At 38.0% G+C, this 13,619-nt stretch overlaps 1 protein-coding gene across 5 annotated transcripts in view; it reads left to right on the forward strand.

Moving 5' to 3' along the window:
• The window catches only part of AP2B1 (adaptor related protein complex 2 subunit beta 1), a 128,371-nt gene that overhangs the window by 86,879 nt on the left and 27,873 nt on the right, over window positions 1-13,619 (forward strand). For all 5 annotated transcript variants that reach the window (XM_045490527.1, XM_045490528.1, XM_045490524.1 and 2 more), the window contains 2 exons: window positions 20-165; window positions 6,438-6,567. In XM_045490527.1, coding sequence (XP_045346483.1) covers window positions 20-165; window positions 6,438-6,567 — 276 coding nt within the window. The remainder of the gene's footprint in view (window positions 1-19; window positions 166-6,437; window positions 6,568-13,619) is intronic.

Genomic DNA, 13,619 nt, shown 5'->3' on the forward strand with positions numbered 1-13,619 from the left:
GCTTTATACTGTCTTTTAGGTCTGGCTGCCTGCAGTAAAAGCTAAAGGGTTGGAGATTTCTGGAACATTTACTCACCGCCAAGGACACATCTATATGGAAATGAACTTCACCAACAAAGCTCTGCAGCATATGACAGATTTTGCAATCCAGTTTAACAAGAATAGGTAAGAAGTCTGAGTCCTTGGCTCAATCACTAAACAGCATTGTGCCTTGTGTCCAACAAGAGAATGTTCTATTTAACAATACGTTAGATATGCATGTCAGAAGGGCGCCTGGGTGGCTCAGTTGGTTAAGCAGCTGACTGCCAGCTCAGGTCATGATCTCATGGTTTATGGGTTCAAGCCCCACATCAGGCTTTGTGCTGACAGCTTGGAGCCTGGAGCCTGCTTTGGATTCTATATCTCGCTCTTTTTGCCCCTTCCTTGCTCGTACTCACTCTGTCTCTGTCTCTCTCTCTCTCTCTCTCTCTCTCTCTCTCTCTCAAAAATAAATGAACATTAAAAAAAAAAACAACTCTCATGTAGGCCAATGTTGAGTGTAGAGTGAGTGCTGGCTCTTGTGTGTCTGTTCACTTGTCAGCTTCAACTCTGGAAGCCCTGAGGAATTTTCTTGAGAAATTTATTCATATGGAATAAGGAAATCAGAACTTACTGTCTTCTTAAAGGATTCTAGGACTAGAATGTTTTTAATAAACCATTTACCAAAAAAAAAAAAAAAAAAAAAAAAAAATTCTAATTGAAATCCATTTATTCATTCAACAAATAATTGTTTAGCATCTATGTGCTAGACATTCCTAGGTGCTGGTGCTAAAGTAGTGAACTAAACAAATGTCTGTCCAAATCCCACATTTTGGTGGGAAAAATGAACATACTTTGATTTATATAAGATATTTGAAAGATAGTATACCTGTTAGCTGAATATATAGGCTGACAATCTGCTTTGCCTTAATAAGGAAGAGAACATGAAAATGTAAATCTCCTTTGCCTTAATAAGGAAGAGAACATGAAAATGTAAAATATTGATGTCCTGTAGTTCTGAAGCATCACTGTTCATTATTAAATATTGTGGTTCAGGAAACTGCCTGCTAGACTTTGATGGCAGATTCATAAATACAAGATATTCAAACTTGTTTCTAACAAAGTAGTAATTGGACCCCATAAAGCAGATTTAATAAAATTTGTTGATGACAGCTTGCATCGGCAACTGTCTTACTTACTTCTAAGCATTTGGAAATAACTTCTATACCCTAGATTTGAAAGTTGATGCATTAGAAATCACTTAAGTGTCTAGAGAGAAGACTTTCTCAGGTTAGTTCTGTTTCCAGCTATTTTCAGGGAGCTGGCCAGGTTAAAAGCCAAGGCTGATGGACAGATTTGTTGTAATAATGGCAGTCTGCATAGCCTATCTTCATACTCCTATCTATTTGTGTTTGCTTTTTTTTTAAGTCTGATATTGAGAAAACCTTATATCTTTGTTGATGGTTCTGCTTTTTTTTTTTTTTTTTTTTTTTATAAAATTCCGTTAGTCCCTGTTTTCTGTGAAGATAGTCTCTTGATTTCCTACTGTAACTTATATCTATTCTGCCCCTCACATTGCCTAATGTCAATAGTACTATCTCTCTTTGAATTTACTTTTGTACCTGAAGTATACTTAAAATTCTACTACTTGATTTGTCATCTTTGAAGTCCATTTATGACAGATGAGAGATGAGGCCAAGAGCTTATTTTTCTTTTTTCTACACACTTACTCCCCCCCGCCCCCTTTTTTTTGTTTTAACCTTTATCCCCATCTTTGTTGTGGCTTGGATTTGTGCTTACTGCCAGTCCTTTTAAGTTGTCCTTTCTTGAGGACATGTCCTTTCTTGAGGTATGTTCCTCACAGGGGGCTCATGTAAACAGCAGTCCTGTGAATTAGACAGTCTTTTGTGGTTAAAACTATGACCTTTATCCTTGAAAGTCCTTGACGCAAATTCTTTGTTTCACTCCCTTGTCTTTTGTCATTGAATGTTCCTGTGGAAAAGTCTACGGCCAGCCTCATTTTTCCCCATGTTAGTGTATAAGTGATGACATCATTTTGTCTGGCTGCCCAAAATTTTGAGGTCCAATAATTTTATTAGGATATTCCCAATATTAACCAATCTTTGTCAGTTTTTCCTGGAATAAGGTGTGCCTATTCCCTGTGTACATCCAAGTCCTTTACTTCAAGAAAATTTTTAGGGTTATATGTTTAAATTTTTATACTGTTCCATTGTTTAGATTTTCCTTTTGGGAGAACTATGTTTTTATTAACTCTTTTTTGTCTATCTTTTATAAATGCTTTTTTCCTAATTTTTTCTTCTGTATAAATATTATATATATATATATATATATGTATATATATATATATATGTATATATATATATATATATTTCGTGACTATATCATTAAATTCTTTAATATTATTAAACATCCAATCAGTGGGTTTTTATGGTGGTGTAATGTTCTTGCACAGTTTGCTTTGTCTGAACAGGGTTCCTAATAAGGTCCCCATACATGCCAATTGGTTGATTGTGTCTTGTCTCTCCAGACCTATAGGTTTCTCTTCTCTCTTTTTTTCTTGAATCTATTTGTAGAAGAAATTACATATTTTTATTTGTGGAGTTTTCCACAATCTAGGTTTTGCTGATACATCTATAAATTGGAGGCAGATACATAGGCTTGATCAGATTTAGACTTGATCTTCTGGCAAGATTGCTACATGGATGGCAGTGATTTTATTCTCTGTGTCTCTTACTGTGTTTACCATGGTGTCTCTTGTTCTTTGTAACTCTCCCTAGCACTGTAATTGTATTTTTTCTGTAATTTTTTATAAGTGATGAAGTCGTCTCCATCTGGTTTCTTTTGCTTAGGATAATGCTTTGTGATGTATCAATAGTCTGTCCATTTTATTGCTGAGTGGTATCCATTGAGGAGTGTACCACAATTTGTTTACCTTTTACCAGTTGGTGGAATTTAGGGTTGTTTCCAGTTTTATATTTTATGATTAAAGTTGCTTTGACTATTTCATATACAAGACTTTGGTGGATATATGTTTTCAGTTTTCCTGGGGAATTACCTAGCAGTGGTATTGCAGGTCATATGGTAAGTGTGAGAATTTTAGCTATTCTATATCCTTAACAATTTTAGCCATTCTTACGGATTTATAGTAACTTGCATATAATTTATTTCTCATTTTAATTTTCATTCCCCTGGCCCCATCGATTGAGTGTCTGACTCTTGATCTCAGTTCAGGTCTTGATCTCAGGGTCGTGAGTTCAAGCCCCACATTGGGCTCTGTGCTGGGCATGAAGCCTACTTTAAAAAAAAAATTTTTTTTTTTTTGCATTTCCCTAATGACAAATGATATTGAGCAGTTTTTTCATCAGCATATTGACCATTCTTCTTTAGTGAAATATCTGCTCAGATCTTTCTTTTTTAATTGTTTTATTATCAAGTAGTATAAGTTCTTTGTATATTCTAGATACAAGTCCTTTATCAGATATATGTCTTGCATATACTTTTTGTGGCTTTATTTTCTTAACTGTCTTTCAAAAAGCAGAAGTTTTTTATTGCTTATACTCTTTGTGGTTTTTTTTTTTTTTTTTTTTTTAATTTTTTTTTTTTCAACGTTTATTTATTTTTGGGACAGAGAGAGACAGAGCACGAACGGGCGAGGGGCAGAGAGAGAGGGAGACACAGAATCGGAAACAGGCTCCAGGCTCTGAGCCATCAGCCCAGAGCCCGACGCGGGGCTCGAACTCACAGACCGCGAGATCGTGACCTGGCTGAAGTCGGACGCTTAACCGACTGCGCCACCCAGGCGCCCCAACTCTTTGTGTTTTTAAGAAATCTTTGTCTGATCCATGGTTACAAAGGTGGTTTCTTTCTGTGTTTTTTTTTTTCATAGAAATGTTCTAGATTTAGCTTCTACATTAACTTCTGTTATCCATTTTGAAATAATTTTTAATGGTGTAAAAGTAAGAGTCAAAGTAAACTTTGTTTTCCATAATAACCCTTGAAATCAGATACTATAAACTGTCTTTGTTCTTTTTCAAAACTGTTTTGGCTATTCTAGGTCCTTTGCCTGCTGGGATTTTGATTGAGAGTGCAGTAAATATGCAGATCAATTTGGCAGAGAATTGACTTCAAACAGTATTGAGTTCTAATCCATCAGCTTGCTTTATGTATTTACTTAGATCGTCTTTAATGTCTGTCTGCACTGTTTATAATTTCTCATGTATACCTCTTGCACATCTGTTGTCAGATTTAAGTATTTCATGGTTTTGATGTCGTAAATAGCATTCTTTTCATCTTAATATTTGTTTCTTACTGGTATATAGAAGTAGAATTGATTTTTGTATATTGAAGTCATATCTTGCAACTTTGTTATAATTTTTTTATTCTTTTCTGAGTTTTATTGACTCTCCTTTACCTTCTCCTGCTGTCTGGCCATCTCTTCCCCAGGTGCTTCCTTCACTGTTGTGTCCTCCTTTGGTAGCTGCAGTTGCTTTATTAAGTGTATTTTCCCCTTAACTTCCTGTATAAATGTTTCATAATTTCCATTGTTTTTACGGCAAATCATTTTCAAGTATGTTTTGTTTGTCAATAAGGAAGTTTGTACTGCTGTTTTTCCACTTTTATGTAATAGTGTCTTTGAATGTGTGCTGTGCTTACACCATTTTGATACTCCTTTTTTAATGAGTTGGAACTCGTAAGACTAGCTTAGCAGGAGACTCCTGTAGATGAGGAAGATAAGCCAGGGTCATTTTTTAGGCTTTGCTGCTCAGAGACTCTCCCTCTTTACTGCCGTGTGGCTACAACTCCTTTACCTCTCAGAACCTGACTTTATTAAAGAATACTTTTTATTTCAATCCTGAGCTCTACAGATTTCCTTATTGGTCTCTACCTCTGTCTTCTAAGGTATCTGTTTCCCCTTTAGAAGGTAGTGCTTTTTTTTTTTTTTTTAATGTTTATTCATTTTTGAGGAAGAGAGCACGAGCAGGGAAGGGGGAGAGAGAGAGAAAGGGACAGAGGATCTGAAGCAGGCTCTGCCCTGACAGCAGCAAGCCCAGTGTGGGACTCGAACTCACGAACCTGGAGATCATGACCTGAGTCAAAGTAGGAAGCTCAACCAGCTGAGCCACCCAAGTGCCCCTGAAGGTGTTGCTTTTTTGAGCTCTATCACCTCCAGGCCCCACTGGGGATTTTCCACCTTCTTTCTTCATCTCACCTCTGTGTTGTTTCCTGTTTGATCTTTGGCCTACTCACAGCACTTGGCACCAGAATGGGGGTGGGGGGGTTCTCTTCTGAGAATGGGTATTTCCCATCAGTATGTGAGGCCTGCTACCTACCACTAGTTGCCTCTGAACTCGTTGTGCATTTGCACTGCACCTTTCTCTCACTGGTTCTGCTCATCTTGTGTGCTTTGGCCACACTTTAATATAATTGGGAATTTGTAGGTTTTCTCTAGCTTATAATTTTGCAGAAGATGAAGCTGTAGATTAGTAAGGAATTTTTCCCTCCTTTGTTTCTTCTATATCATTTCTAAGAAGAGCATTTAGAAGATTAGGCTGATGGCGTGTTTCTATCCTGATACTGCTTTCTTGACAGAGTTTGCTGACCATGAGAGCAAGATCATAAGAGCAGAATGGCTTTTTGATTTACAAATGTTACACCAAAATGAGTGATGTGTATTCTCAGGATCACTTTATTATTACATTTTGATATTCTAAAGCATAGTTTAGGAAAAAGAGAGTGTTTCTTCTGCCATCCTGTGACTCTTGAAAGATGTTAGCTATGTAAGCTCTGTATTTATTTTATATAATCTTAAGTGTTCTTTCCCCTAAGAATTATCTAAGAAAAGATATTTAAAAAAAAAAAAGAGAAACAGAGACTTATTAAATCTGTCCCTCTAGTTGTGTGAAAACATAAGAAACTAACAAAGTAATTCTGTACTTATGTTTTCTCCTTCCTCAAATCCATTTCATGGGAAATAAGGGTTATATTGTAATCAGTGTTATAGGAAATTAGAATTGAGCACCTTGGTTCCTGCTATTCCTTCCATTTATTTATTTATTTATTTTTTAATTATGTTTTCAAGGCATCTGGGTGGCTCAGTTGGTTAAGTGTCTGACTCTTGGTTTTGTCTCAGGTCATGACCTCATAATTCATGAGATTGAGCCCCACATCAGGCTCTGTGCTGACAGCATGGAGCCTGCTTGGGATTCACTCTGCCCCTCCCCTGCTGTCTCTCTCTCTCTCTCTCTCTCTCTCTCTCTCTCTCAAAATAAATAAATAAATAAACTTAAAAATTAAAAATATGTTTTCTTGATATGGAGTAAAGAGCCACTGGAACCCAAAGATGTGCCTAAATCCTACCTCCTGGTTAACCTCTGGAATTTCTTCATTCTCTTTCCTAGCTTTGGTGTCATCCCCAGCACTCCTCTGGCCATCCATACACCACTGATGCCAAACCAGAGCATTGATGTCTCCCTGCCTCTCAACACCTTGGGCCCAGTCATGAAAATGGAGCCTCTGAATAACCTCCAGGTTAGAGTTTTACTTCACTCAGGGATGAACTTGATTATCTTCCCAATTTTATTTCATTTATATATAACACAACTCCTCTCTCTTCCTTATATTAGGTTTGGTCATGGAATATTCAGGTTTGAAATAACTATGGAGAAGAGTTTTATTTTTTATTTAAAAGAAAAACACGTCAGAGCAGTGCCTGGCTGACTCAGTCAGTAGAACATGCAACTCTTGATCTTGGGGTCATGAGTTCAAGCTCCACATTGGGCATAGAGTTTATTTTGTTTTATTTTTTTTTTAATTTTTTTTTTTTAATGTTTATTTATTTTTGAGACAGAGAGAGACAGAGCATGAATGGGGGAGGGTCAGAGAGAGGGAGATGCAGAATCTGAAACAGGCTCCAGGCTCTGAGCTGTCAGCACAGAGCCCGATGCGGGGCTCGAACTCACGGACCGCGAGATCATGACCTGAGCCGAAGGTGGCCACCCAACCGACTGAGCTACCCAGGCACCCCTAGAGTTTAAACATAAAAACAGATTTTTTTAAAAAGTCCTACATTGGCATAGGAAGTTATTCATTATTTTGCTCAACAAACATTTAGAAACTTTTTAAGATCTTATTTACAAACTTTTTTTCTTAAGACTTTTATAGTGAATTTGTCATTTATATGAGAAAAAATTTCAGTAGAGATTTATATAGAGGTTATCTTTGAGCACACAACCCAAATATAGTTATCTGGATTTAAATCTTGAAAATATTGAATTTTTTTAGAATGCTTAAGTACTAGCTGAGAGTTTCATTCAGTTTTCATCTGTTTTGAATTTCTCTTTGAAATATAAGCCTTCTGGAGTTCAAGAAACATGAAGGCACAGTAGTAAGCTTGTAAGCTAAAGTGTGGCACTGTTGAAGGGTTATTAATACAGATATAAGCCCTACGTGTTGGGGATTTGTAAATGCCCACAAGGACAAGAGAGACAGTCTTGGGCCCACCGGGGATGGGGAACTCTAGCTGATCTCTGCACAGAGCTGATACCCTGGAAGGGGAACTCCCTTAGTGAAAGGGGACTGGGAAAAGTGTTTCCACTAAGGCAGGTGATGGAAAAGTATCTCTGGGTGCCCTCTTATGACAAATCCATGGCCCAGTATTTTGCTATACATGGCGTAATACACAGGTGTGTAGTCCAAATATAAAAGCTATTTGGTGAAGTGTTCTCCAAACCAATAAATGAATGTAACATTGGCCCAGGACTGGTGAAACCCAGGGTACCTGGCAGAAGCAAATACAAAGCAATCATTTTGCAAGAGCTCTAAACTTCAGGGCCATCAGGACTCCCACCTGAAAAGAAACTGTCTGTTGACAATGAGTTCACAAATTGAACCATAAAAAGAACGAAAGGTGTACTGTGAGAGACAGAAGTCACAACAAAGCAGAGGACAAGTATTCCTCTTCCACCAAGAACTTGAAATGAATAGTCTGGATGAGACTAAAAATATAAAATATGTTGGAAATGATGAAAGAAAAATATCAACCTTCCACTTCCCAGTCAGGACAGGTGAGATAGCATTGCTCAGTGTTTCTGGAAACACCAGTGTGAGACCTACTACTGAGACACCAGCAGCAGACTTACTTGGAGTTAAAACCCATGTTCTTCTGTAATTTAAATACCAGTGCACCAAGCCTGTTCGCAGGTTCACTACCTCAGTGCCACAGTTAGTTGATGCCTCTTTCTCAGCAAAGGGTATAATGATTCAGAGCAAAGATGAGTGAGTCACGATAGAACTTGGCTCAGACTAGAAGAACAAAACAAGACTTACTGTGCAGATGGAGCTGGCTGTTACTATGACGAGAGCAGTGTGTTAAGGGGCTTTTCCAGCACAGAATCCTGAAGTAAGGAACTAACCCAAATCTCCATCTGCTCCCTTTCCATTGAGACCTAACCTCCTGTTGGCCCATAGAGCCTCCAGCATAATATTTGAGGACAGTCGGCAAGAATGCTTTACTTTAGGAGTAGGATAGGGAATTTGGGTCACAGAAACCAGGGCAAATTTTCTGCTCTTAGAACAAAAAGGAAACAATAAAGAAATGAATGTCAGTTTACTTTCCTATTTGTATTTCCATTTTTCATTCAGTGAAATGAACATCTGGAATAACGAACCCTCATAAGAGCAGTTGATTCTTAGTCCAAATCCCTCCCTCAAAAGTGTTGATTAGGACTTATAAGTATTTGTTTTTGCAAACCTGAAGTTATAAGAAGCAAACATTTAAAAAGTTTCCATCTAAGTAGAGTATAACAAAGCATCTCAGCTTTCTCTAGGAGAAAAGAAAAAAACTTACATCTGTAGTCAAGTACTTATTGTTGGAGTTTTCTCCATGGTTCTCTTCCTTCACGGATATCATAATTATCGCTGTTTTCTCATTAATTGGCATTTCCCAGTGGAGAAGATAAGTAAAAACTTAAAAGAGAAAAACTTTTTTCCCTATGAGCAGCTCTATTTAATGTCTGCTGGTGGGAGTTGAAAGTTATGGCTAGTTTTAAGGTGGGTGGGTTTCTGTAGATTTCAGCTTCCATTCTGCCCTTGTCCCAGTATGAACAAAAAGAATCCAGTATTAACTGCAACAAATTTAGATCATGAAGATCTAGGATAAAGCCAGATAAAAATTGATTGACATTTAAACATTATATTTGCATAAGTGTTTAAATTCAAGAACTCATGTAGGAAAATTAGTAGTTTTCTACACTTTAGACTATAAAATCGGAAAGAAAAAATGTTTGGGGTTGGAGGAAACGAAATTTTGAATGCAGTGTGGGTTTAACTATTTTGGCTGATTTGATATCAATATATAGGACAAATAAAACCAGCTGCCAGAACTTAATGTAGCACTTAGTACAAAAACTTTTCATTGTAATGCTCATCAGACTACTTACTTACAGCCTGTCTGAAACACTATTGAAAGGTTGAAAAGACACTGTTCCCTCCTAAAATGTAAAATAGATTATACCTTAGAGACAAGAATTAAATACCTAGTAGAGGTGTGAGCCTAGAAAATGTCTCCTACTGCACTGATGTTGTTAAAACCTTCATGAATCCAACTTATAAGTATTACACAAAGTAAAGTTTAGCTTGCCTCTGCTGGGATCTTTTGAGTTTATTTATATCATACAATTATATTCTTTGAAAAAGAGACTTGGGGCGCGTGGGTGGCTCAGTCGGTTGGGTGTCCGACTTCGACTCTGGTCATGATCTCACGGTCTGTGGGTTCAAGCCCCGCATCGGGCTCTGTGCTGACAGCTCAGAGCCTGGAGCCTGTTTCCAATCCTGTGTCTCCCTCTCTCTCTGCCCCTCCCCCACTCTCACTTTGTCTCACTCTGTCTCTCAAAAATAAATAAGTATATAAAAAAAAATTAAAAAAGAAAAAGAGACTTGATTCCCTCTATTTAAATGAAACCAAAACACTAGCAAATGTCTAAATGAATTATTTCTAAATGAGTCTTCTCTGACATCCTTGACCTTCATTTCATCTGTGTTAGTTGCTTAGAAACATTTTCCCAATATACTTCTTCAAACTTGACACCTGGCAGGCTACTGCTTCAAGTCAGTGTCTGCAAAAAGACAATAGACTTACAGCGTCACATGTATTCATTCTGGTCTTTGCACAGATGCTGCAGAGTTCTCACAGCTGCTTGGCTTCCCTTCCCACTGGGCTATAAACTCTTATGGGATCATTGGTAGCACCATTCTTTCAAGTTTTAATTTTGTCAGGGTTATAAAAACAGTTCAAAGAGTCAACTGGTTCTATAGTTAATTAAGAAAAACCCAGTCTCCAGCCTTCTCGCCCCGACACGACCCCCAATTTCTCTTTCCAAAGAGTCCATCCCTCTCGCCTCTTTCAGTTGATACCTTTTGCATTTACTTCTCTATGTCTGAATAACATGCTTGTATTGTGACTTCTGAATTTTTCCATTTTAGGTGTTCCTGTACATCTTTCCCCACTCACTGACATTATCTTCATGCCAATTTCCTCTCCTTCTATTTTCCCTCCTATTCTGCTAGCTCAGAATTTGCTTTAATCAGAGCCCAGTGTTTACATTATTATTGCTGTTCTTCAGAGCAGAGCTATAAAGGATAATTATTTTTTTCTCCATAAAACTTTTTATAAGTAGTTAGTTGCATGCTTACCTGTTAATACCTGTCTCTTCTTGTTTGCTTAATTTTTAAGTTTATGTATTTTGAGAGAGCCTGTGCATGAGCAGGGGAGAGGCAGAGAGAGGTGGGGGGAGAGAGAGGGGGAGAGAGAGAATCCCAAGTAGGCTCTGTGCAAAGCAGATCCCAGCGTGGGGCTTGATCCCACAAACCTTGAGATCATGACCTGAGCCAAAATCAGGAGTCAGATACTCAACTGACTGAGCCAACCAGGTGCCCCAGTTTTTTGTGTTTTTAACTATAATTCAGTCCCAACTTCCGATGAAGTCAGAGCCTTCAAACACAGTTTATCACTTTTCACTTTATTGAGGGTCCCCTCTGGAGTTTTCTGACTTGCTCCATTCTGGACTGGTTTTCTTTTATGTGTGAAACATGGCTGTGATCCTGGGAACTCCCTTCATCACTATTCCACGGTTCATTGCCTTCACCTCTCTTCTATGTTGGGTCTCCTTACTGTATTTTTCTTTTCTTTGTTTACTCCCTCATTTTGATGGAAAACATCCTCCAGTAGCTTCCGAGAATGGTACGTGGAGAATAAAGGTTTTAAAGTTTCACGTGTTTTATGGTGTTTTTATACTTTTTGACAATTACTGTGTAACATTCTAGGTTACAAATCACTTTCCTCCTAGTGTGATGCCATTCTAATTCTGCGCTGTTGTTTCTTATTGACAACTTGTATTATTCTTTATCTGTCATGTTCTGAAAGTTAACAGTGATGTGCCTGAAGAGGTATGAGTCCCTTTTTACCCATTGTACCAGGTACTCATTGGACTTTTTCGAAGTGGAAACTTGAAGCCCAAATTCTGGGTGGTTTTTTGTTTGTTTGTTTGTTTTTTAACTTTTATAGATCTCCCATTATTTGCTTGCCATTTAGATGTTGATCCTTCAGGGAAAATCCCTTTTTTTCCCTCCTATTTTCCATCTCTTTCTCATTTTGCTTTACTTTCTAAAAACTTTTTATGGAAAATTGTTAACATTACAAAAAAGTAAACAGAATAGTGTAATGATATGTATGCCATACCTGTCATTCAGTAATTATCAATCCACAGTTAATATTGTTTCATCTATACCCCTATCCCCAGCCCTACTCCATATTATTTTGAGAAAATATCGACATAGCATTTCATGGTAAATATTTCAGTATATAACTTTAAAAAGAAGAGTCTCTTTTTAAAAAATATAACCACAGTAACTTGTTCACATTAAAAAATTAACAAGAATTCCTTAACATCAAATACCCAGTGTTCAGGTTTCTAATTATCTCAGCACCTTAACCTTTTTGTTTTTCTCATTACTGTTTGTTTGAATCAGTAAAGTGCACATATTATGATGGCTTGATATCTCATAACTCTCTTTAATGTGTACTTATTTTGAGAGAGAGAGAGAGAGCAAACAGGGTAGGGGCAGAGAGTGAGGGAGACACAGAATCCGAAGCAGGCTCCAGGCTCTGAGCTGTCAGCACAGAGCCTGACACGGGGCTCAAACTTACAAGCCATGAGATCATGACTTGAGCCGAAGTTGGATGCTTAACCACCCAGTCCATCCCAAGCCACCCAGGCCCTCCTCTCATAACTCTCTTTAGCTACAGTGTTCAGTAAGGTAGCCACTAGCCACATGTGGCTTTTTAAATTGAAATAAAATTAAATAAAATAAAATTTTCATTTCCTCAGATGGATTAGCCACATTTCAAATGCACGTGTGGCTAGTGGTTACTAGGTTGGGCATTGCAAAAGCAGAACTTTCCCATCTTTGCAGAAAGTTTTCTTGGTCAGTGCTGATCTGTGGGTTCCCTCTCTTTTTCTTTTATCTTTGGTTTTCAGCAGTTTAACCATTACGTACCTAAGTGTTTTCCTTGTATTTATCTGGTTAGGGGTTAATTGATTGTCTTGGGTCTGTAAGTTGATTGTTTCTCCCAAATTTGCCATCATTTCTTCAAAGTTTTCCTGCCCCATTGTGTGTCTCCTCCCTCTGGCACTCCAGCTACACAAATGTTAGACCACTTAATATCGTCCCTCAGATCATTGAGGCTGTTCTTTTTATCATTTTTCTCTGTTCTTCAGATTGAATAATTCCTATTGATCTGTTTTCAAGTCTACTGACTCTTTCTTCTGTAGGCTACAATCTTCTATTACTTCATGCAGTATAATTTTCTTCTCAGATAACATACTTTTTAATTCTAGGATTTCCATTTGGTTCTTGGCTAAAATTCCCCATTTGTCCACTCAGAAGTACAACTGGAGAAGCCTGTTTCACACCATACCCTCCTTCATCCCATCTCTACCCTTTGGCCATCCCTTGGGCCTAAGGGTATGCTTACTGACCTTCAGCAAAAGTGATAGAAGTCTCTCAAACAGGCCCTGGAAACAGTGTTGGGTCTGTCTGCCAGGAAATTCTGTGTGTTCTATCTGCGCGTATCTCTTTGGTCCTGAGCATTCTTCTGTCCATTGGTAGCAGGGAGGCCACAGAAGGATCAGAGTATGGCTTTCTAAACCAGGAGATCCAGGGCTGGACCACCAGTTTATTCATCACTGAGGGCAGCTGGAATCCTCTATGTCAGTACTTCCACATCTTTTTTCTTGGGCTGGCTTAATTCTTCCAGAAATTATCTTTGACTCTCTTGTCTAGAATATAAAGGCTTTCTGCCAGCATTCTGGAAGCTAAATTAGGAAAGATGGCTGAAGAGTCTCAGCATTCATTATGCATAAATTCGCTGAATTCATCACCCCTATTAAAGAATTAATCTTTAGTTTTTCGCAAGGGTTGAGGGCCTAAGGTAGCTTAGAATGGTGGTGGGGATGTCAGACTCCCAACAGCACCTTAAGCCTGTTTCTTTTAACACCATCTATCCACAGTCCCCTCCATACATT

The sequence above is a fragment of the Leopardus geoffroyi genome, chromosome E1 (assembly GCF_018350155.1).
Source record: "Leopardus geoffroyi isolate Oge1 chromosome E1, O.geoffroyi_Oge1_pat1.0, whole genome shotgun sequence".
NCBI classification, from domain to species: domain Eukaryota; kingdom Metazoa; phylum Chordata; class Mammalia; order Carnivora; family Felidae; genus Leopardus; species Leopardus geoffroyi.